Source organism: Chlorocebus sabaeus, chromosome 26, assembly GCF_047675955.1.
Source record: "Chlorocebus sabaeus isolate Y175 chromosome 26, mChlSab1.0.hap1, whole genome shotgun sequence".
NCBI classification, from domain to species: domain Eukaryota; kingdom Metazoa; phylum Chordata; class Mammalia; order Primates; family Cercopithecidae; genus Chlorocebus; species Chlorocebus sabaeus.
In genome coordinates this window covers 5,573,937-5,599,068 of record NC_132929.1, presented here as the reverse complement: position 1 = coordinate 5,599,068, position 25,132 = coordinate 5,573,937, and the positions used below count along the sequence as shown (strand labels likewise).

The following is a 25,132-nucleotide window of genomic DNA, read 5'->3' as shown; positions in this document are numbered from 1 at the left end:
ACCTTTTCTCTCTCCTACTCTTCTTTCCCTCCGCCGACTCTTCATTTCTTCTTCTTTTTTTTTATTTTTTAATTTTTTTTTATTTGAGACAGAGTCTCGCTCTGTCACCCAGGCTGGAGTGCAGTGGCGCGATCTCAGCTCACTGCAAGCTCCGCCTCCCGGGTTCTCGCCATTGTCCTGCCTCAGCCTCCCGAGTAGCTGGGACTACAACAGGCGCCCGCCACCTCGCCCGGCTAATTTTTTGTATTCTTAGTAGAGACCGGGTTTCACCGTGTTAGTCAGGATGGTCTCGATCTCCTGACCTCGTGATCCACCCGCCTCGGCCTCCCAAAGTGCTGGGATTACAGGCGTGAACCACGGCGCCCGGCCTTCATTTCTTTATGACATCAGCCAACCTAAACCTTCTCCTGGCAAGAAAGAACCCTTTCTCTTGAGAAGGAAGGAGATTGGAAAATTAGAACAGGCAATTACAGATCTCTCTTTGGAAGGCTGGGAGAAGAGAAACAGTTGAGAAGACTTCCTTGCCAATTTTTTTTTTTTTTTTTTTGAGACAGAGTCTCACACTGTTGCCCAGGCTGGAGTGCGGTGGCGCCATCTTGGCTCATTGCAGCCTTGGTCTCCCAGGCTCAAGCCATTCTCCTGCCTCAGCCTCCTGGGTAGCTGGGACTATAGGCATGTGCCACTACGCCCAGCTAATTTTTTTGTATTTTTAGCAGAGATGGTGTTTCACCGTGTTGGTCAGGTTGGTCTCAAACTCCTGACCTCAAATGATCCACCCACCTCCGCCTCCCAAAGTGCTGTGATTACAGGCATGAGCCACCGCACCCTGGCCCATGCCAATTTTTTTAAATGACAGCTTTATTGAGATGTAATGTGCATACCACAGAAATTACCCTTTTAAATATATATTTAAACATTTAATATGTTTTTAAATATTTACTGTAGCAAATGTTAACATTTATATTTAATATTAACATATATTTAATATATTAAAATATTAAATATTAACATATTTAATTTTTAAATATATATAGTTCAGTAGTTTTTAGCATATTCACAGATGTATGCAATCATAATCTAATCTCAGAACACTTTCATTATCTCAAAAAGAAGTACTATACCGTCAGCAGTCACTTCCCATTCACCCACGACCTCTGGTCCTGGCAACCACTAATCTACTTTGTCTCTGTTGATTTTCCTCTTATGGACATTTCATAGGAACGGAAACCTACAGATGTACATTTTGTGATGGGCTTCTTTCTCTTAGCATAGTTTTAAAGGTTATCTGTGTTGTAGCATGCATCAGTAATTCATTCCTTTTTATGATGAAATAATATTCTGTTGTGTAGAGAGGCCATATTTTGTTATCCATCTGGTTGATAGGCAATTGGGTTGTTTCTACTTTTTGACTATTATGAACAATGCTGCTATGAACTTTCTTAGACCAGTTTTTCATGGACACATTTTCATTTATCTTGAGTTTATAAGAATGGAATTCATAGATCATACATCAACTCTAACATTTTGAAGAACCATGATCATTTTTGTGCCTCTACCTGCAGAATGAAAGCTAAGTCCAGCTTCCTTAACCTGTTAATATTTTATGTCTTGCACTTAAAAATCCTCATTAAAACAAGAAAGATATAAATATTTCTATTAGATGATTAGCAATCATCCCTCAGGTTGTGTCAGGAGCTGTACACAGTTTTACTGGGCATCACAGATGCTTACTTCTATATCATTAAGGAAGGAGACCACTACTACTCCTGCTGCCCTCCTCCCTCCACCTTGCCTAGTTCACAAGACAGGAGGAAAGTAAGAAAGAAACAAAAGTAAGATAAATAGCCAGACAACCTTGGCACCATCACCCAGTCCTAAAAGTTAAACAAAGTAATAATAACAACATCAACCCCTGGCCTAAACTACCTGTGTTATCTGTAAATTCCAGACACTGTATGAAAAAAGCATTGTAAAACTTTCTGTTCTGTTAGCTGATGCACGTAGCCCCCAGTCACGTTTCCCACGCTTGCTCGATTCATCACGACCCCTTCATGTGGACCCCTTAAAGTTGTAAGCCTTTAAAAAGGCCAAGTATTTCTTTCTCGGGGAGCTCAGCTCTTAAGACGCGAGTCTGCCGACACTCCCGGCCGAATAAAAAAACCTCTTCCTTCTTTAATCCAGTGTCTAAGGAGTTTTGTCTGCGTCTCGTCCTGCTACATCATGAGATTTTAGAGAGAAGCATTGAGTATTTTTATTAAAGTAAAAATCAATGCAGGGTTGAAACTCATGATAACATACTGGGCTGGGTACCTGATATTTTGGTTAGATCATAACTAAGCTTACTACTTTTCAGAGCAAACTATGTCCTTACCTTCGTAATAAAGAAAAAAGTAGGTGAGTAGGTAAGGCAGAATTCCTCCAGATGAGAGCAGAAAGCACAGGAGACTTTTGCACCTTTGAAAAAGAGCTTCAGGAGAAAAGCCTCCACTCTCTTGGGATAGCAATCCTGGGGGAGGATCTCTGGATACTCCTTTAAGGAGAACACACCATCAGACGCCAAGTGCGGGAGCAGCTGACTCACATTGAATTCCTTCAGGATCTTCTCTTTATAACTCATCAGTATCCGAGAGCCACTTGTTCCTCTTCTTTTCTCTCTGTGTTCTTGTCGCACTGTTGTAAAACCAAGACTTGTCTCTTCTCTCAAGCATCCTGGTGTGCGGAGAACTGGGGAAATATTTCCCTCCTGGGTCTTGCTGCTCTGTGCCCTCCGTGGGCAATGTCCACATCGCATGGACACCTGTAAGCAAAACCATACTGCCACCTGGAATTATTACAGATCTGCGGGAGGAAGGTAGGCTTCAGATTAAAGCCAGGAGCCGCACAATGCTGACTGTCCTGTCCCAAGACCGTTGTGCTGCACTAATCAACACCTTGCTGCAGTAACCTTCAAAAGACGAAAAGAGATGCAGTCTGGCTAACCCCCGCTCAATTTAAATTCCTCCTTGATCCCCAAATAGTCATTTCCGCATCTCCCCACACCCTCAAATGATCATTTTCAACCTTATGGAAATAACAGGCTCACAGTCTGTATTCAATGGTCTCATCATAGGCAGGAAGCCCTATCAGGAACTGCGCTGCTCACGTATCCCTGCACTTCCCACCATGCAGTTCGGGGTTAGGCAGGGAATTGCAGTAAAACTATACACAGTAAAGAAAAGTTAGGTTTTTTTTTTGTTTTTTTTTTTTTAATTTATTTTGTGTGTGTGTGTGTGTGTGTGTATGTTGTTTGTTTGTTTGTTTTTTGAGATGGAGTTTCGCTCTGTTGCCCAGGCTGGAGTGCAGTGGCACCATCTCAGCTCACTGCAACCTCCGCCTCCCAGGTTCAAGCGATTCTCCTGCCTCAGCCTCCTGAGTAGCTGGGATTACAGGCGCGCGTCACCATGCCCAGCTAATTTTTGTATTGTTAGTAGTAGAGACGGGGGTTTCACTATGTTTGCCAGGCTGGTCTCGAACTCCTGACCTCAGGTGATCCACCCACCTTGGCCTCCTAAAGTGCTGGGATTACAGGCGTGAGCTATCGTGCCCGGCCGGCATTTCAGTTTTATTAAACTGTCTACTGCATGCCAGTTCTTAGTAGCACAGTCTCTTTTTGTTTTAGAAACTCAAAACCTTCTAAGTGATCACCTGGTTAAATAATGCAATCCCATAAATGACCCTTCTCTTCTGGTGTCCACTTAATTAAACCAGATTAGAAAAAGGGATTATTGCCGGCTCAGGGAGGCTGCTGCCACAGACAATGCCTCACTTCAGATTATGCAGTTATAATACAATTGCTCCAAGCCACCCTTCATGTTTACACCTGCCTGGAAGCTCTCAGGCCCTGGAGTAACCTCAGGACACTCCTGGCCTTGTCCGTGGGTAACCAGTTCTTCTCTCAGATGTGCGGTCTGTGCTGTTCCTCCCCATCTGCCAGTACAAGTTAGGTGTGGCACCTGGGCCCTTCTCCCACTCACATTGCCTGTGTCCTCTCTGTAAGAGTCACCTTAAGACCATGTGGGTAAATGGGAGTGACTTAAAGGAGCTCAAATACGTCTTACTTTTTTCCAGTTGGGAAATTGGCAAAAAATTCTGTGGTTATGGTAATATTCTTGCCAGTTTATAGAAGCGATTAGATGTTTTTCGATAGCATCAGTGTGGAAGATTTCCTTTTCAGGAAATCAAAACTCCTCTGAGTGGCCTGATAATAGTAACCATAAGAAACTAATTTTCCTGGAATTGCTTCTGACCTCACTTGTGAACTGGAGATTGTAACTTTGCGTCACTATACTCCATTTTATTAACCATGTGGTTCAGACGCTTTGGCATTTTGGAGCCTTGGTGACTCTGGAGAGAGAGATTCTGCTTCCCAGGATTAGCCAGTTCCTAGAGATAGCAAGGAGCTTGCCTGAAAGCCTGCTTTTGTACACAAATCAACCAATCCATTGCAGACCAGCTTGGCCAATGGGGTGAAACCCTGTCTCTACTAAAAATACAAAAAAAAAAATTAGCCGAACATGGTGGCACATGCCTGTAATCCCAGCTACTGGGGAAGCTGAGACAGGAGAATCTGTTGAACCTGGGAGGCAGAGGTTGCAGTGAGCCAAGATCACACTACCGTACTCCAGCCTGGGCCACAGAGTGGGACTCTGTCTAAAAAATAAAAAAATTCAAGCAATCCAGTGCTCATACCCCAGTCCCCTCCTTTCTCAGGCTCTTACACTCTGGACCAGGATCTACCTGCCCTAGTCACCCCAGGACCAGCTACTAGAATACTACGGACAGCCCTATGCCCCAGTCAATCGTGCCCCAGAAATTATTCAAACCAGTCAATGCTAAGTCTGCTTACCTTGCCTCACCTGTCCCTTCCCGTGGAAACCACAAGAAAGGCTCTTGCCCTCCTTTTCCTCCTGCTCTATCTCCTGACCTACCTGGTGCCCCTTGCTCTTGGGAACAGTAAAAAACTCTCTTTCCAGCGGCAGTCATCTCCTGACCTGTTGGCCTCATCACACCTGAATCCTAATAACACCTATCTTTAATAACACCCATGGAAAGTACAAACCTGGAGCTGGGCTGGGACAACACTGTGAAACTCCTTGAGCTTCATGAATAACTGGGCCAGGGGCAGTCACAATCCCTGCTACACTCTTCAGCAGCAGCAGTTTCTACAAATGCAGCCCTCATTGGAGCTTCTGAGAGTAAGAGTGTCATCTGGTGGTATTTGGTAGTCTCTTAGGCCATTTTCTTTCTCTCTGTCTCTCTTTTCTTTTCTTTTTTCTTATTTATTTATTTATTTATTTATTTATTGAGACTGAGTCTTCCTCTGTAGCCCAGGCTGAAGTGCAATGGCATGATCTTGGCTTACTGCTCACTGCAACCTTTGCCTCCTGGGTTCAAGTGATTCTCCCGCTTCAGCCTCCTGAGTAGCTGGGATCACAGGTGCTTGCCACCATGCCCGGCTAATTTTTTGTATTTTTAGTAGAGATGGGGGTTTCACCATGATGGTCAGACTGGTCTTGAACTCCTGACCTTGTGATCCTTCCGCCTCGACCTCCCAAAGTACTGGGATTACAGGTGTGAGCCACTGCGCCCGGCCTCCTCTCTCTTTTAAATAGATCATTTTTAGAGCAGTTTTAGGTTCACAGCAAAGTTGAGTGGAAAGTACAGACAGTTCCCATATAACTCCTGCCCCTACGCATTCACAGCCTTCCCCACTACCAACATGGGCACCAGAGTGGTCCATTTGTTACAATCAATGAACCTATACTGATACACCTTTATTGCCCAAAGTCCAAGGTTAACATTAGGGTTCACTCTTGGTGTGTTGGACATTTTATGGATTTGGTCAAAAGTATAATAACATGTGTCTATAATTACTGTATCATACTGAGTAGTTTCACTGCCCCCAAATCCTCCATGCTCTGCCTATTCATTCGTCCCTCCCTTCAACCCCTGGCAATGCCTGATCTTTTCGCTGTTTCCATAGTTTTGTTGCAGGCCATTTTTACTCTAAGATTTTCTTTATTTGACTGTCCACTTTGTGCTGGGTGTGTAATACAGAATCATGATGAGTAAGAGAGACAGCCTGGAGCATCTTGGAGTCCATGTTGGGATGGACTCATGGATTCCTATATTTTCCTACTCCAGGAAAAAGGTGCAGGTAGGGATAGAAAAAAAAAAAAGAAAGTCAAGTAGACAAATAAAAATAATTAGGCCTGGAGCGGTGACTCACACCTGTAATCCCAGCACTTTGGGAGGCTTAGGCGGGTGGATCACCTGAGGTCGGGAGTTTGAGACTAACCTGACCAACATGGTGAAACCCTGTCTCCACTAAATATACAAAAATTAGCCAGGTGTGGTGGCGGGCACCTGTAATCCCAACTACGCAGGAGGCTGAGGCAGGAGAATCGCTTGAAGCTGGGAGGTGGAGGCTGCAGCAAGCTGAGATCACACCATTGCACTTCAGCCTGGGCGACAAGAGTGAAACTCTGTCTCAAAAATAATAATAATAATCCCAGCACTTTGGGAGGCCAAAGCGGGAGATCACGAGGTCAGGAGATCGAGACCATCCTGGCTAACACGGTAAAACCCCATCTCTACTAAAAATACAAAAAATTAGCCGAGCGTGGTGGCAGGCGCCTGTAGTCCCAGCTACTCCAGAGGTGGAGGCAGGAGAATGGCATGAACCCAGGAGGCAGAGCTTGCAGTGAGCCGAAATGGCACTACTGCACTCCAGCCTGGGCAACAGAGTGAGATTCCCTCTCAAAAATCATAATAATGATGATGATAATAGTAATGAATTATTTACAGGTAAAGTAAAAATTCTCTAGTGTTCAAGAGATTAAAATAAATTGTCTTAAGCAAAAGTCAAACTAGGATGTTTTTTTTTATTATTTAACTTATTTAGAAGTTAGGTTTTTTTGTTCCTGTCGAATTGCTTTGTTCCGTTTTAGGTACTAAAAATAACCTTTCATTCTTTGGAGCTGATGGTATTTACTATGACAGGCAAACAATTCCCCTTCTCCCTACCACCACCTTTTTGTTGTTAATATTCCCGGTGTCCATAAATGTTCTTGCTTCTTTCTTTTTTTGTCTTTGATTATTCAGTTACCTTCACCTAGAAATGCCATCTCCTTACATCTGTCCATGCTTCTTAAGGGCTTGCCCAAATGTCATCTCCTGCAAGCAACAGAAATCTCCACTAGCTCACAACCACCCTTAACTTCTTCCTGGATTTACCTATTGAGGCATCCATTATTTACTTTTTACTATAATATACGAGAATTTAGCTCTTATACCACCCACTTCCCCTTCCTCAAACGTTATCTTTAGTCATACAAGTAATCTCTAATTATCATTAGGACTTTGTAGAGTAAAGCCAAGTTTTCTAGACTGTTTAGGATAGGGTATTTCTTTTCTTGGCACTGTTTTTTTGTTTTGCAGGTCTTCCTCATAGTAGTAATTTTTCATTTAAAAAATGCTGTTGTAGCCCTTTCTGTGAGATCTCTTTATCTTTTGAAGCCTTTGGCTCCTCTGTGCCCATTCTGGCAGGTTGTTCTTTCGGTTGGCTGTGCAGATGCCATCTTGAGGGTTTTCTCATCTGCTTTCCTAGAGTAGCTCCATTGTTTCCTGGATCCCATGTCATCTTTCTTGGCTTACCCTTTCTCATTTTACCTGACAACGTCCTCAAATAAAACCCTAAGAAAGCATGGAGTGGTATCTTTTCTGAGCTCTATCTTCCAGAAAAATACGACTCAGTGTTTGAGTTTTGGAGCCAGTCCGAGATAGGTTTGAATCTTGGTTCTCCTACTTATTAGCTGTATGCTCTTGGGATGATTCCCTAATTGCTCTACGCATGAATTTTCCATTTGCAAAATGGGGGAGCCAGTAATAGCAGTAGTACCTATGTTTTTAGGGAGCTATGAGGATTAATTGAATTGGTACATGTAAATCGTTTAGAACACTGCCTGGTGCATACCACATCCCCATCCGTATTCACCTCTCTCATATTCTACCCTCACACTTGATTGATAGTTTGGTTGATTATGTATTTCTAGGTTGAGGATAATTTTACCTTAGAATTCCAAAGTCCATGCTGTTGTCTTCTAACCAGTTGTGGTGGTGAAGCCTCACGCCATCCTGAGTTTCACTTCTTTATGCAGAACTTTCTCCCTGGAAGCTTTTAGGAGTTTGTCTTTTCCTTGGTGAGCTGAAATAGCACAACAGTGTACTTAGTGTGGGTCTTTTTTCATTCATGTGCTGGGTACACCAAATGGATAGGCCTATGGATAGGCTCTTTCAAAGTTGAATCTTGTCATATTTTTGTTGTTAACTTTCTCCTTTCCATTTTATTTGTCCATTTTGAAGTGTCTGTTAATTGGATTTTAGACCTCTTGTCTTGAGTCTTGTATCTCACGTTATTTCTAATTTTTTAAAAAATTTTAAGTTCCGGAAGATTTTTCTTATCTTTCAACTTTGAGGAAATTTTATTTGGAGAGTCATAACTTTAAGTTTTGTTTTGGTTATTTATTGTTGCTTAACCAATTATCCCAAAACTTAATGGCATCAAACTACACATTTGTCTATCTGTCACTACTGTATGGGTTAACTGGGGCTAGCTGGACAGTTTTTCTGCTGGTCTCATTTGGCAGCTCTCACTGTGCGGTTAGACGGTGGCAGGGACTGGTTGTCTGGATGCTCAGCTGCAGTGGAATGTCTGAGATGGCTTCTTCACCCACGGGTCTGCTGCCTTGGTGTTTCTTCCTGTGGCCTTTCTCTCTGCATAGCACCTCATCCTCTCGGGCCTCTTCATGTGGCTTTTCTTTCTCCAAGAGGGTAGTCAATTCTTATTTTTGGCTTCCAGAAGCACAGAAGTGGACCTGCCAGGCGTTCTTAAGGCTTAGACCTGGAACAGGTCCAGTGTCATTTCTACTACATGCTACAGGTTAAAGTGAGTCTTGGGGCCAACCCAGATTCACTGTGGGATGGACCTGTCCAAGGACGTGATGACGGGAGGTGTGGCTCATTGCGGACCAGCTCCGAGGATGAACCCTGAATTCTAAGAACTTTTTCTTCTCTGATTATTTCTTATTCATATTCTGTTTTGTTTTATACATGTAATATATTCACAAGTGTCTTTATGAAGTGATTTTGATACTCTTTATCTTTTCCCTTGCATCTCTTTGTTCTTTAATACATTTTTTCTTAGTTTATTTTGGTCTTATTTTTCTTTTTAAAGCCTTTCCTTAAATATCTATTCTATGTTGCTTATCATTTGTAGTCTTTTTTTCTTTTTTTTTTTTTTTGAGACCAAGTTTCACTCTCGCTGCCCAGGCTGGAGTACAATGATGAGATCTCGGCTGACCACAACCTCTGCCTCCCAGGTTCAAGTGGTTCTCCTGCCTCAGCCTCCCAAGTAGCTAGGATTACAGGCATGCACTACCAGCTAATTTGTGTGTTTTTAGTAGAGATGAGACTTCTCCATGTTGGTGAGTCTGGTCTTGAATTCCCAACCTCTGGTGATCCACCCACCTCGCATCCCAAAGTGCTGGGATTACAGGTGTGAGCTACCGTGCCCGACCTGTAGTCTTTTCTTTTTTTTTTTAAATTCCTTTATTTGTTCATTCATATTTGAGAGAGGAACTAAAAGACTGGGAGCCAGCGTGTGGTGGCTCACACGTGTAATCTCAGAGCTTTGGGAGACCAAATTGGGAGGATCATTTGAGCCCAGGAGCTCAAGTTTGGGCAACATAGTGAGACCTCATCTTTACCAAAAAAAAAAAAAAAAAAAAAAAAAAATAGTGAGGTGTGGTGACACACTTCTGTAGTCCCAGCTACATGGGAGGCTGAGGCAGGAGGATTGCTTGAGCCTGGGAGGTTGAGGCTGCAGTGAGCTGTGATCATGCCACTGCACTCCTGCATTCCAGCCTAGGTGAAAGAGCAAGGCCCTGTCTCAAAATATATAAATAAATACAAATACAAATAAATAAAAATTGATTGGGAGTTCTTTATGGCCAAGACTTGTCAACTGATAGCTTTTAGGGGAAATGTATGCTGATTCCTAATTGTTATCCTCCACCCCTCTATCTTATCTCCTGGGGCAATTGTAAATGATGGCTGGAACTACTCCATTCCTCTGGATGTAAAATCTACATTCTCTTGCCTGAGGTAGGTATGTTTGCTTGGGTTCTGCTTAAGGAGATGGGGGCAACAGTGTGTTTCAGGGCCTGTAACATGTGTTCTCTATACAGGCTTTTGGTTAATCTCTGTTTTCAGTCTTGCCTATCAGTCCCACTCTCAGGGGTACCTCGTATCTGCGTCTAAAACCTTTCCAGGTTGCTGTGGGACAAATTAGCCTCCTTGTTCTCACTATCCCCCTAACCTCTACCTTTGTTAGCTTTGCTCCATTAATTAACCATTTTCCATTTACTATCGTTGTCTAACGGAGATGAATTCTCTTCTATTGGTAACCCCATTCCTTTTTGTAATTGTGTGTTTATACAATGTTTATTCTTCACTGTATTTCTATTGGAGCCTCAGGACAAAGAGCAGATGGTGAAAATATGTGTTCAGTGTTCAGTTTTCCTTCTGTAAGATATCTGCAAATTGGAATAGATCATGCACTTAATGCATATAGAGCTACTTTGTTTTTCATGATTGTGCCTTCAATTCCATGTAGAAATATAATTTGTGACTTGCCTGATGAAATTTTCCTAATTTTGAGTCATCTTTACATTCCTATAATAAACACTGTTAGAATGGCTATGGTAATATTTTATTTTTACATTTTTACTTCTGTATTAAATAAGACTATAGTTCTGTTTGTTTCCTTTAAGGCTGTTATTTCATTTCAGTGTCAAGGGTATGCAGGGCTGACTTGGGAGGCTTAACATCTTTTTTCTAAGATCTAGGATGTAGATCTAGTTTACAGAGTAATTTTCAACTGCAGGAGTATTTTACCTCCCATGGGACGTTTGGAAATATCTGGAGACATTTTTATGATCACAACTGGTCATGGTCGGGAGGTCTTATTGGCATTCTGTAGGTAGAGGGGATGTTTCTAAACATCCAGCAACGCACCAGAAGAACCCTCCACAAAGAATTGTCTGGCCCAATATATCAATATTGCTGAGGCTAACAAATTCTGGTTTAAATAAATATCTAATTTGGAGGATGAGTCTTTGTCTTTTTTCCTTCTTCTGCATATTGGTCTCCAGATTTTCCACTTCCTCAGTTAGTTTTCATAACTGTAGATTCTTAAACAAATGAACACTTCATCCATACTTCTAAGGTGTTGTAAAGATGTGTAGTTTTCACTTTTTGCATCATATTCACATGTGGCTATATGCTCTTTTCTCTTCAAGGTTTTCTTTATCTTGATTACTTATCAGAGACTTAACTATTTTATTATCTTAGTCTTTTGAAAGAATCCTCATTTAGTATTATTTTTTAAATCGTTTTTTTCTACTTTTTCCTTATGTCTTAATTATTTGCCCTTTTTGTTTATTTTACTTTTCCTAGTTTAGTAGATCAATGTAATTTAAATTACTTTTTAAACAAACATGTAAGGGTATACATTTTCTTTGAGTACTGTTTGACTTTGTTCCACAAGTTTTAAAATTATTTTTTAATAGCTTGTATTTTCTAAATTATTTTATTGCTGCTTTTGTTCACATTGCTCTATTAAGTTTTATTTATTTATTTATTTATTTATTGAGAAGGAGTCTCGCTCTGTAGCCCAGGCTGGAGTGCAGTGGCATGATCTTGGCTCACTGCAAGCTCTACCTCCCGGGTTCATGTCATTCTCCTGCCTCAGCCACCCAAGTAGCTGGGACTACAGGTGCCCACCACCATGTCTGGCTTTTCTTTTGTATTTTTAGTAGAGATGGAGTTTCACCATGTTAGCCAGAATGGTCTCAATCTCCTGACCTCATGATCCACTCCTCTCGGGCTCTCAAAATGCTGCAATTACAGGCATGAGCCATTGCACCCAGCCCAAAACTTTGTGTTTTTACAGATATTAGATATGTTTCTTGTTTAAGAAAAAAAATCTTAACAAAAACGTAGAAGAATAAGAGAAACATTTTTCCAAAAAAGAGAAATCATTGTGATTATTTTGTCTTATTGGAATATTGGATAATAGTCTGCTTCATTAATCATCAAGCATGCTATGGATTTTCCATTTTTATAGAATCTGTATCTCAGTTAAGGTAACACTGGTAATGTTTGTACTGTATTTGAAGATGAAAAATATAGGCCAAAATCATAGACCTTGCATAAAAACTGGATAATGAAGACATTATCTGGAGGAAAACATAGATACACACACATGGACACACATATATATAAAGTATGCACACATTTTATTTTTAAAGCTTTAAAGCTTTTAGAGCAAAAGTCAGCCCCTCCCCTCTCCCAGAGTGGATGGCCTCTCCTCTCTCTTAGAGTGGGTTGGGACAGTGGTTGCATGGGGACCTTTCCTTGTGAGCCACAGGTCCCTCTGGACACACTCCTGTCTGGCCACGCCCCCTTTCCCTTTCATCTTTCTCATTGACCAATGGGCTTGGAGCATTAAGGCCACACCCCTATTCAGCATTCTACTGGGGCCCTGGTTACGCCTCCTCTGGCTCAGTCGCACAGCAACCTGGTCGGTGACTGGAGGTGTTCATCAGTGCTCACTAGGATTTTGCTGATGTGGCCCCAAACCCGCCTCCCTCCCCACCCTGCGATGGCAGAAGAAACTCAACAGAACAAATTGGCTGCAGCCAAGAAAAAGGTAAAAACGCACTGCATCATGGCCTCCCAACCCAGCCACAGATCCCCTCTGATAACAAGACTTCTGCCAGAGTCCATACCTCTCCTGAGGCACACCGGCCTGGGCCCCCCAACCCCGGTGCCTCTGGGCTACTCCCACCAAAGTTTTGTCAGTCAGCCTCATCCCTTCAGCAAGCAGCCCAGTCCCTGCCCACACTAATCACCCCAGGTTGACTTTGGGCAGGTGACTCCTGGGGCTCCCCACTCCATTACTGGGCCCTCATCTCCTGCCACCCCAAGCTTGATCTCCCTGGGCTCTTTGGGCTCTCATCTCAAAGGACCTGGGTTCACCAGCCCCAGGCCCCTCCCTTGCCAATCATCCCTGGGTGACTTTGGGCTGGTGACTCCTGGGACTCTCTGCTGCAGACTCTGCCCTCCCCTCCTGCTGCCTCAAGGTCGACCTCCCTGGGCTGTTTGCACTGGAGTCTCCAAGGACCTGGGTCCCAACCCTGTGTTTCCCTCCCCCATCATGAAGCAGCAACAGACATCGTGCTGATGTGGTCCCTCCCCCGAACCAGGAGGAGTGGAATGTAGTGATGTCACAGTCCACCTAGTAACTGTCATTACTGGAAGACCGGCCTTTGATCTTATGATTAAAGTCCCCTAAGCGTTCTCAACCCATTTCTGGTTCCTCTGGTCACAGCGCAAATTTCCACCTGGAAGGGAAATGGAGACTATGGGACCTAGGAGCAAGAGGTTTCAGGCTGCCTCCCTCCCTTAACATCGACATTGACAGGGGGAAAAGCCTACACTTCCCCCGTGAGCTCAAAACGTTGACAGTATCTCTGGGTGGCAATAGGAGAATGGGTTTGGTTTTGGTTTTACCCCAGGATTCTACTTTCCAGAGAGATTTTAACATTTTTTTTCTGAGTTCTCCACCTCATATTCTAATTCTCCATGGTTTTGGGACCAGACTGCGCTTCAGTCAGTGTTCTCTGAAGTGAGATTTGCTCATCTTCTGTGAACAGATCTTGGGAAACTGAACTTGATGACTTGCATCTTCCTCATATTATCTCAATCTGGGGTACTTTGAGTGCCACAGGATAAATGTGGGACATCTTCCTGAAGCATCAGTTTCCCTTGATTCTCTTGAGATCAGGAGAAAAATCATTAGTGTACTTAAGGATGACAGTCACATAGGTTTCTAAGAGTGTACCAGACTTCTCTCTGAAATGAGGCTTGGGTTGTCCTCTTTCTGAAGAATTCCCAGATTTAACAGAAAGGCTGCCTTCTGCCATAAGGACACATTGATATGAAAGTTTGAGAGGTACGGGTGCACTTCTTCACACTAACAGACGTGTGAGGATGTATGACTCTAAACCACATGGCATACAGCTCCTGCCTACTTAATGTTTAGTTTTCTACCTCTGCCTCTGGTTTTCATCCCTGGCAGCTGCTGATTCTTGGCAAAACCTCAGAGCTTGGAGTCAGAAGATTGAGTTTCAAAGTTCCAGTTTTGCCTTTTTCTTATTTTTTTCTAGCCATGATATCAAGCCCTCTCAGTCACTAAATGATGGTGACAACACCTTGTACGGTTGTTGGTGTCATTAAATCAGATGGTGTATAGAGTATTTTGTAAAAACTGTAAGGAGGATGTGGCTGTAGGGGCTGATAGTGCTCATGAGTATTACTGCTCTTCTTTCCCACAGTTAAAAGAATATTGGCAGAGAAACAGCCCTGGTGTTCCCGCAAGAGCGAAGAGGAACAGGAAAACAAATGGCAGTGTCCCTGAGACAGCCACTTCTGGTGGTTGCCACTCACCTGGGGATGTGAGTCTTGGCTGACCAGGCTTCTGGGGACTGGGGGCCCAAGGGGCAATAGAGGGTAATTGTTAAGATTGTGGATGGACTGCTGGGTACTGGTTCAGAATTCTGGATTTGACCGGGCATGGTTGCCCACACCTGTAATCCCAGCACTTTGGGAGGCCAAGGCAAGTGGATCATGAGGTCAGGAGATTGAGACCATCCTGGTTAACACGGTGAAACCCCGTCTCTACTAAAAATACAAAAAAGTTAGCCGAGCCTGGTGGCAGGTGCCTATAGTCCCAGCTACTCAGGAGGCTGAGGCAAGAGAATGGCGTGAACCTGGGAGGCGGAGCTTGCAGTAGCCGAGACCGCACCACTGCACTGCAGCCTGGTGACAGAGCAAGGCTCCATCTCAAAAAACAAAACAAAAAACAAACGAACAAAAAAAAGAATTATGGATTTGAATCCTGCCTCTCCATCTGCTAGGGATATGATTTAGGGCAAGTTCCTTGAGCTCTTTGGGCCTCCCTTTTCACATCTGTGTAATAGAGGTGGTATCGTTTGACTTCCATTTTTTAAGTTTAAATGAGATTTGTTACTGTTGTTTTTATGTTAATCCCCAGTACATGGTCTGCTGTAAACACTCAGGACACCCAGGATATGGTCATTGTTTGATTTTTCTCATCCTCAGTCTTAAGGGGAAGCCAGGACAATGAGAACAGCCACTTGCCATCAGGAGTCACTGAAAGGGCCCCATGGTGGGATGGTGGGGAGATAAGAACCATGAGAGAAGTTGGCACAAAGGAGTTATGGGGCAAAAGGTCCAAGATAGGCAGAAAAGAAAATTGTAACAGTTGATGGGGAAGAAAGGAAGTCAGAGGGCTTAGACACTGAGAGGGACAGAATATCTCCATGTGCACTCTCATCTCTTGTAGTCAGCAACAGGTATTGGCGGAGAGGGCCCTACGTCATCTGCACCCCTCAAGGATCTGGAGGTAAGAGGCTCTGGGCAGAGGTGCAGTGACCCTGCAGGCCAGCCCTCCAACCTCCTCCCACAGCGGGGACTGGGTGCCCCTCTGCCAGCTGAGATAGCCTACACACCCCAGCCCTAATGATTGTTCTCTCTACTTCTCCCCCGACTCCTCCTCCACCACCTCCTCTCTGCATGCGCCTCAGAGCCCGTGCCAAGAACTACCAGCAGCCCTGGACTCGAGGTCCGTCAAAATCAGTCAACTGAAGAACACCATCAAATCTTTGGTAAGAGTCCAGTGGGGTCCCCTGATTCCACGCTGCCAATCCCGGGCTCCAGTTTCCCCTTGGGGCCCTGAAGAAAGGGGCTCGGGCCTCCTGGTGCCAAGGACAAATAGGGATCTGGGGTGCCCAGACCTCACCTGGAGGGACCCCAGAGCACGCACCATGGCTCTTCTTTTGCTGCCCTCTTTACTGACTCTCTCCTGTCCACACACCCCTGCTCGAGTCCTTGCTATACACGCCCTGGGGTTGTGGTCTCTCGGGGGAGTGCGAGCCTGACTGGTTTTCAGGGGCGCCATATTTCTGCTGTGACTCAGTCCCTAATTTGCTCTTCGATTCTGGACAAGCCACCTCTCCTTTTGGGCTCATGTTTCCAGAGGAGGTAGTGAGTATCAAAGGTCTCTGTTAGCTGTGAGAGTCTGAGATTTAAAGCCCCCCTAGAACAGAAAGCTCAGGGCCAAGGGCTCCTGACTGTCCTTTTCCATCCTATATATACTGTGAGGAACCGTACCTGGCCCATACGTGCTCAGTGAATGTTTATTGAATGAACGCACTTTTCTAAATGACAAGTCGGTGGAAGAGGGGGCCTTTCTCAAACTCAGTCTCTAGAGGTTTATGTTCCTGTCCTCTCAAGAGATTTCAGATTCAGACTTTGAGTTCTGTGACTGTGGGCGGAAACCAACAAAGACCCAAATCCTCTGTCCTTGGGAGCTTGAGGAGAGTTGACCAGTTTGTGTTCCCATTGGGTCTGAGAACTCTGCCTTTGAAATCCATTCCTGGCCCCACCTACCACTTCCTGGCCTGTGGAATAGAGTTGAGGGGCCACCCTCCATCACCTTAATTTGACTCTCCCCACAGAAACAACAGAAGAAACAAGTGGAACATCAGCTGGAAGAAGTAACGTGATTTGTTTCCTCGTGACATGACTGCTGGGTTTGGGGGGCTCTCATAGAGGCCCCAGTCTCATCTCGCCCACTCCCAGCCTGGGGAAGAAGGCTCACCCCTCAGATTCCACCCCATCCCCACAGGGTCCCTGATAACCTGGTCCCATGGGTGGACCTGTCCTGGGGCATCGGTGGCTTTCTGGGGGCATGTCTCTTGCTGTGCCATCTCTACCTCCCCCTGGTAAGAGCTCTGTCTTCCTCTTCCTATAGGAAAAGAAGGCAAACAATGAGAAACAGAAAACTGAAAGGGAGCTAGAGGTGAGTGGAGGGTGTGAAGTTTTCTCCTGTCCTCCGGGGAATGTTTCTTTCCTTCTCTTTCAGCACTTGTTTGGCTTTTCTCCCAAAGGTTCAAATCCAGAGACTGAACATACAGAAAGGGAAACTAAGTACGGACCTGTATCACACGAAACGCTCACTCAGATACTTTGAAGGTGGGAATCTGGGCACCCTGTCATCCTTCAGCCTGGCACTTTGACAGGTCTTTAGAGGGAGTTCTTTGGGCGCCATCTCAACTCTCTCATTACAGAGGAGTCCAAGGATCTGGCCGACCGCCTGCAATGTTCATTGCAGCGTACAGGAGAGTTAGAGCAGGTTCTGTCTGCTGTCACCGCCACACAGAAGAAGGTGGACAGGGTGAGTCCGACCACCCGCCCTGTCCCCTGGGAGCTCGGCTTCGCAGATAGAAGAGTGAGCCTAAGGGTCCCTTCTGCAGGATGGAGTGTCCTGCCCAGGAGGCAGCATGGCCATTTCTTGCTGTTTTTGTATGTGGTTGTTAGAGGCAGCCTGGGGCTGAGTCAGTTGCTGTGGGTGAGTTGGGGGGCGTGGTGGGGAGGGAGCACTGGACGTAGAGCTTGGAGGCCAAGTGCCTGCCCTGCCCTTACCTGGTTGGGGTCTTGGGCAAGTCCTAGGTGGGGTATTGGGTACTTGTTCTGTGAAGGTACAGAAGATTACCTTTAGTATGATACCATTTCTGTAGAGAGAGGAAACGTGTGTGTGTGTGTATGTGTGTGTGTGTGTACATACTATGATAATATACATAAAACATGTCTGCAAGGGTTCATAATAAACTCGGGAGAGAGCAACAGGGTGGCTGGGAGATACTTCCCTTCTGTACCTTCTGAGTTTTGGACTATGTGAATGTATCATCCTTTCAAAAAGTGAACGAAAGATTAATTTTCCCCTTCCTATCTGTACCCCCATCCCCAGCAAGAAAAATGGGCTTAGAGTATCAGATAGACCTGGGTGTTCAAATCCCAGCTCTGCCTACGTGGTGTTAGCCAAGCATTTAACCTCAAATACTCCATCTCCATGTTTTTTCATCGACACAATAGAGGTCATCATAGTAACTGTCTCCTATGGTGGTTGTGAGGAGTAAATGGGATTGCTAGCATGGTGCCTGGTGAAGCACTCCATAAAGGTTCAGACAGTGGTAGTAATAACAGTAATAACAATAGCAATATTAACTGATCTCTCTGGGCCTCTGTTAGGCAGCTGTAAATTCCATCTCTTTCCCTGTCCCTTCCAACTTTACTGAGTTCTGTTAAAAACCACACCATGGGCTTGGAAGTGCCTCGATGTTTACTGACCGAGTTGTATATTGAGCCTAGCCCTAGCTCTTTTAAGGGGCACTGTGTGGAATGGCCCAGGTTCCCCAGATAGAAACTTCTCACTCTTCACCATCCAGTCCTCAAGCCACAGGAAAGCACGTATGGAGTGGAAGTTAGAGCGGTCCATACGGGAGCAGGCAATTCTGAAAGCACAGCTGACACAGGTGAGGTTTTGCAGAGGGAGGGAGGGAAGGAAGATGACCCCAGGTGGCCAGGAGCAGGTGAGGACCAGTGACAGCCCTTCCTAACTTCTGTGCCCATTCTTGCAGTTGAAGGAGTCTCTAAAACAAGCCCATCTAGAGAGGGACGAATATGTTCAACATCTGAAAGGAGAGAGGGCCCGGTGGCAGCAGAGGATGAGGAAAATGTCGCAGGAGGTGAGGTCTGACCCTTCAGCTCCCCCATCTTAGATGGGTCACTGGATCTTTCTGGGCATCTGTAAAATGGGAACAGTACAGCCAGAGGTGGTCATGGGTCTGGGCTTTGTGGAGGTGGGGGCAGAGAGGGAGATGGCAGCCACCAGCCACCAGCCCCTCTCTCCAGGGCCCTTTCCCCCTGTGCTTTGGGCAGGTTTACACCTTGAAGAAGGAGAAGAAGGATGACATGCGTCGGCTAGAGAAGCTGGAGAGGAGCTTCTCCAAACTGAAGAACCGGATGGGTAAGATGGGGCTGGCGTGACCTGGGAGCAGGCCTGGCATCAGAGGGCTGTGGGGGGCTTAGAATGCCCCAGGGAGGTGGGTGGATGGAAGGGCATTGAGGCAGAAGGAAAGAGGTCTGTGCCAGGAGACGGCAAGTCTTGTCATCTCCATTAGCCCCAGTGTCCCCATCAGCAAAGAGGGCCCATTGTCAGTCACCCACAGTGCTCTGTATCTGAAAGTGGTTGGAAGATTGGCTACCATCCGGGTGCGAGGAATCATTAGCAGTGAGGCCAAGTTTGGGGAGCCTGAGAGGAGCTGTGCACCAAGAGGAGGGGTTTTCGTTTGTTTGTTTGTTTTGTTTTGTTTTGTTTTGTTTTGTTTTGTTTGAGAATCCAGAGGCCCTTATTGTCTACTTCCTTTCTCAGCTGAACCCCAGCACCCGGAGCCCCCAGCAGTGCCCTCTGAGGTGGAGCTGCAGCACCTGAGGAAGGAACTAGAAAGAGTGTCAGCAGAGCTCCAGGCCCAGGTGCAAAACCATCAGCACGTAAGTCTCCTGAACCAGACACAAAAGGAGAGGCTTGGGAGGCAGGAGGAGAGGCTTCAGCAGCTGCCGAGCCACAGAGCGGCTTCAAGGAGGTGGTGCATTGCCCCACCTGGGGAGCCTGCCCTCCTCCCTAGCCCTCCAGGCCTTTGTTTCCCCACCTGTAAAATGGGGCAGTGTAGCCTTCACGTGAAATGTTACTTCTAAAGGCACCTGTGAGCCAGAGCCCTGCTCTGGTGGCTGTGGGAGAGAGGGGATGATTTTTCTAACCTGCCTCCACCCTTCCCGGTGCCATGGGAGGCAGACACCAAGTTCTGGGGTCTCCAGCTGCAGTGGGTGGCTGCTGATTGCTTCTCTCTGTCCAGAACAACAAGAACAAGAGCGCACTGCAGTTGGAGCAGCAAGTAAAGGAGCGGCAGGAGAAGGTAGGCGAGGTGAAGGAGACAGTAACCTCTGCCCCATCCAAGAAGGGCAGGAAGGCAGGCACCAACCTCTGGGGGGGGGGAGGTGCCAGGCCAGAGGCAGCTCCAGCCTGGGGGCAGGTGACCCTAGCACCCTCCAGGGCAGTCCTGTGATGGTTTCTTGCTTCCTACCCTCTGACTTTTAGAGGTGGGTAGCCCTGGGCTCCTCCCAGGTCTGGACATCATCATCCCAGCTAGAGGCATGGAGCCCCCCAATCATAGGGGAAGAGACAGTGGGATAAGAGGCTCCTTACACCAGGCGTGGTGGCTCATGCCTATAATCCCAGTACGTTGGGAGGCTGAGGCAGGAGAATCACTTGATGTCGGGAGTTTGCGATCAGCCTGGCCAACATGGTAAAACCTCATCTCCACTAATATTATATTAAAAAAAAAAATATATATATATATATATATATATATATATATATATATATATATGAAAGCCGGGCATGGTGGCGCATGTCTGTAATCCTACCTACTCAGGAGTCTGAGGCATGAGAATCGCTTGAGCCCAGGAGGTAGAGGTTGCAGTGAGCTGAGATTGCACCACTGCACTCCAGCCTGGGCCACAGTGACACTCTGTTTCAAAACGAAACAAAAAGCCTCCTTAGATTAAAACTGGCTTCCAGCCTCAGTTCCACTGGTCACTGTTCAAGTACTTTGCATCTCTAAGTCTCCATTTTATTGTTGTTGCTGTTGTTGTTGAGACAGAGTCTCGCTCTGTCGCCCAGGCTGGAGTGCAGTGACACGATCTCTGCTCACTGCAAGCTCCACTTCACCGGTTCACGCCATTCTCCTGCCTCAGCCTCCCAAGTAGCTGGGACTACAGGTGCCTGCCACCACACCCGGCTAATTTTTTGTATGCTTTAGTAGAGACAGGGTTTCACTGTGTTAGCCAGGATGGTCTCAATCTCCTGACCTCGTGATCTACCCGCCTCGGCCTCCCAAAGTGCTGGGATTACAGGTGTGAGCCACCACACCTGGCTGTCTCTATTTCTTTAACTTCAAAAGGAAGTTAGCATTGTCCTTACAGAGGTGCTGAGGATTAAATGAGATAATACATGGAAAGCATTAGGCCTGTAGCACACTCAGCAGATGGTGGCTGGCTCCCACTGCTTTTCCACCAGTCTGTGGCCTACAGTTTAAATGGTGAGAAGAGGGTATGAGATTGAGGCTGGGGAAGGAGGCATGGGGTTCTAGGAAAGGGAGACAGTCACTTAGGCCTGGAGCAAGGGGCCCGGGGCCTGGGCAGATGACAGAGCCCCACAGTGCCCTCACTACCCTATTAACGGGCCCAGAATCTGGAAGCCAGCCACCACGTGCCGTCACACTCAGGGTCTTCCTGCAGGTGGAGCTGAAGAGCCAAGAGGCTCAGAGTCTGCAGCAGCAGCCAGACCATTACCTGGGTCACCTGCAGCAGTCTGTGGCCACCTATCAGCAGCAGGTGGCCGCCTATCAGCAGCTGACCTCTGAGAAGGAGGCGCTGCACAGGCAGTTCCTGCAGCAGACCCAGCTAATGAACCAGCTGCAGCAGCAGGAAGCTTGGGGGAAGCGGTGGCCGAGATGGCCCGCCGAAAGTTACAGGAGACCCAGGGGAGGGAGCGGCTGAGGGCGGGGCCATGAGGGGGATGACCTGGCAAACTCCATGCCTTCTCACTCTTTCCTGGCCCCTTAGGAGCACCTGGAAGCTGCCAGGCAGCAGAAGCAGCAGCCGCAGGACCAGTTGAACCTCATGGCTCTCCCTGGGGAAGGTAGGGGAGACGCTTAGAGTAAGAAGAGAGAGCCCCAGGAGGAAGGGGGGACTGTTAGCAGCACAGAATTGAGGAGTTGGAAGAGACCTTTAGAACAGCTGGTCATTATGTCGACCGGGTGCCTGCACTAAGTTCGGCATCAATATGGTGACCTCCTGGAAGCGGGGGGGGGGGGGGGGGGGGGGCACCAAGTTGCCTAAGGATGGCTGAACTGGCCCAGGTCAGAAAGGGAGCAGGTCAGAACTCCAGCACTGACCGGTAGTGGGACTGTGCCTGGGCAGTATAGCAAGATCTTGGTTCTTAAAAGTAAAAATAAAGAACAGCAGCTCATTCCTCTCTGGGGAGGGGCTGGCTCAGGGTTACCCAGTGAGGGTGGAGGCAGAGTTGGGCCCACAGTACCTGCCTTGTTGGGTTGTCTGAGGAGCCCTCTGGCCACTCCCCACAGGAGATGGAGGAGGATATCTGGACAGTGAGGAGGAGGAGGGTCCTCGGCCCATGCGGAGCGTCCCAGAGGACCTGGAGAGCTGGGAGGCCATGGTGAGCCTGACTCCCCCTGCACCCATTTTGCCACCTTCCTCTGTGGTCCCTGCAGGACCCCTTTATGCTCTTAGTTTCCCTGCCTTCTGATTTCTCTGCACCCTCACCCCTTCCTGGAGCCAGTGGTCAGACCCCATTTCACCTGTGACCAACAGGTGCACACTCTGAGGCCCCAAGGGAGGGGCTGTGCTCCACCCCTCTGCCCCATTTGTTCTGTGTATGCCCCTACAAGAATGCTCAGGTCTTGCCCTCAGGTGCCATTTTTCAAATCCGCTGCAGCCAGTGCCCAGGAGGAACAGGCACGGTTATCAGAGCAGGTGAAAGAGCAGAGGGTGTGCTGCCAGCGCGTGGCTCACCTGGTGGCCTCGGCCCAGAAGGAGCCAGAGGCAGCGGTCCCAGCCCCAGGGACGGGGGATGAGTCTGTGAGTGGGGAGACCCACTGGATCCTGCAGGAAGTCATGGAGAAGCTGTCCTATACCAGGGCTCACCTCCAGCTTCTCCGTGACTTGAAAGTGCCACCTGAGGGCAGGTCGCTGTCGAGATGTGACCCCATTATTTTGGCTCCAGAGTGGCCGTATGGACCACCTGGAGGAGAAGGCGGACCTGAGGGAGCAGGTGGAGAAACAAGAACTTTGATTCATCCAGTACTGGAGGGAGAGATGCCGTCAGTGAGTGGGAGGCCAGGGCACGGCAGGGGGAGCTGCAGGGCCCTCGGAGGGGCCCCAGCGTCTGAGCCCTGTCCTCCTGCAGGAAAGTTCATCACCTTGTAACAGAGGCAGGGGCCAGTGCCAAAGATGCGGCAATGGGAGGAGGACATCATCAGGCTGGCCCAGGACAGGGAGGAGATGAAGGTAGGGTGTGCAACATCTCTGTGGGGGTGGGCGTGGGCGTGGGCGTGAGGGTGGGTGCCGGCAGCGGCGTGACAGCTGAGCACCCCTCCGTCCAGGTGAAGCTGCTGGCGCTGCAGGAGATGCTGTTGCAGCTTGTGGCGACTATAACAAGGGGCACCACAAATTCCTGGCCACTGCCCAGAACCCTGCTGATGAGCCCGGTCCAGGAGCCCCAGCCCCCCAGGAGCTTGGGGCTGCCGACAAGCATGGTGGTGAGTAGAGCCCTCAGGCGGGGCGGGCAGGCAGGAGAGGGGGTGCTGGCGCTGCACTCAGATCCCCACCTCCAACTCTCCAAAGATCTTTGTGAGATGAGCCTCACCGACAGCGTGGAGCCTGCACAAGGAGAGGCCAAGGAGGGTTCTCCCCACGACAACCATTCTGCACAGCCCATCACGCAGGAGTACCAGGAGCACCCAGGCTTGGGCAGCAACCGCTCTGTGCCATTCTTTTGCTGGGCTGGGCTGCAGAGAAGAAGGAGATAAACATCACCATCATCAAAGAGCTGGTCAAGAAATTTTTTAAAAAGACACAAACTTGTGGGGTTAATCTCCTACACAATTCATTTACTTCATTTGCATGTTAGAGCTACTCATGATGATTTGTGTTTCTAATTTATATTTGTAAGAAGTTAAAAGAGAGTGGGTCTCTGTGGCTTTCACTGATGTTCATTCTAGCATCCTTTAGCATTTTTCTTTTTTAATTTCATAATTATAGGTCATTAGCATGCATATCGAGTTGGCCTTACATGGTGGGAGTTCAAACACATGAAGACCCACTGTTTGCATAGAACTATTCTCACTGGTTTGGCATAGGCTGCCATGCTTTTTAAATGTTATTACAGTATGTATGTTCATTACAGAATTAAGATAAAATTTCCTTATATTGTGCTATTGTTTGATCTAATCTTAATGACAGCAAGGTCTTCATTCGCTCAATATGTGGTTTACCTCCAGGTGTGCACTGTTGATTACTTTGTAATATGCCACTATGAGTACTGACATTAGAGTTGTTTAAAGGTCAAGAACTGGAAACAGCCTTTCCCCCATTCTCTGTGTACTGGTGATGGGAGTAATAACATTTTGGGGGAGCTTTTTAAATCTTACCAAAGAGGACAGTGGCCTGCTCCGGCAGGTATGTGCAGGATAGATTGTGTTTTATTTGTTCCAGTGCCAGGAATGAGCGCTGTACTATGGCAGTTCCCTTAGGATTCGTGTGTGCTCTGGGCTCATGAAGATATTGCATCAGGAGCTGCAGCAGTTGTATTCTTTTTCGATGACCTAAAAAGGTATTATTTCTGAGGAATGAAAGGTTTGCATCATTGACTGGATGTGGAAAACCTTTCCTAGCTTAGAGCATTTGTATCTATAATATATTTTAAAGTCAGAGTTCATGTTACCTGTTTTAATCACATGACTACATGTCCCAGTACACAAAAGGGCGCTGGCTGGCATTCTTCTTAATGTCTTTAGCAAAGATCATAAGAAATCCTTTACGAGTTTAAATGTCCCTGGAACAGGCATACAGACTGTAGTCAAGAATAAGTTAGAGTGAAGGAAAGCCGTGTGACACCTGGCATTCCTCTCTGTTCACGGAGCTTCTTTGAGGCTTGAAGATTGATTTTACCATCTAGACCTCTCTGGCTAATACCTATTCTTCAAACACCTTGGTTACTCTGACATTGGAATTTACTTCTTTTCCTTGAATGGAAAACACTTTTAAAAAAATAACATTATTATAAAATATATGTGAGAGTACTTAGTTGAAACAAAAGGAGTTTTAGGAGACAGTATCATACTATCTTTGAAAATCAAGGGGAAGTTTATGCAACTTAAAATGTTTACAAACTGCAGTGCAATCTACTGTTTGTGAATGTCAGTGTATTATCAGGAAACGTGTCTATACAATCACAGGTATATTT

The 25,132-nt window shown here is 46.6% G+C and overlaps 1 protein-coding gene, 1 long non-coding RNA gene and 1 pseudogene across 2 annotated transcripts; 2 read left to right on the top strand and 1 right to left on the bottom strand.

Moving 5' to 3' along the window:
• Positions 1 to 12,727: 12,727 nt before the first annotated feature.
• On the top strand, positions 12,728 to 13,403 carry LOC103245958 (uncharacterized; annotated as a pseudogene).
• Positions 13,404 to 14,398: 995 nt separating this feature from the next.
• LOC119628111 (putative golgin subfamily A member 8F) lies at positions 14,399 to 23,696 on the top strand. The gene is given in 19 exon segments (XM_073012001.1): positions 14,399 to 14,618; positions 15,530 to 15,589; positions 15,771 to 15,851; positions 16,704 to 16,742; positions 17,000 to 17,047; positions 17,136 to 17,220; positions 17,316 to 17,422; positions 18,474 to 18,560; positions 18,666 to 18,773; positions 18,967 to 19,054; positions 19,460 to 19,639; positions 19,642 to 19,673; positions 19,941 to 20,009; positions 21,712 to 21,787; positions 22,233 to 22,324; positions 22,892 to 22,992; positions 23,075 to 23,175; positions 23,271 to 23,426; positions 23,512 to 23,696. Coding segments are annotated over 19 exon segments (1,908 nt in total). The 5' UTR covers positions 14,399 to 14,405.
• LOC140710429 (uncharacterized) lies at positions 23,573 to 24,717 on the bottom strand. Its single transcript, XR_012091442.1, has 3 exons — positions 24,611 to 24,717; positions 24,318 to 24,508; positions 23,573 to 23,675 (listed from the first exon to the last, which is right to left on the bottom strand). It is a non-coding gene; the product is annotated as an uncharacterized lncRNA (long non-coding RNA).
• Positions 24,718 to 25,132: the final 415 nt, after the last annotated feature.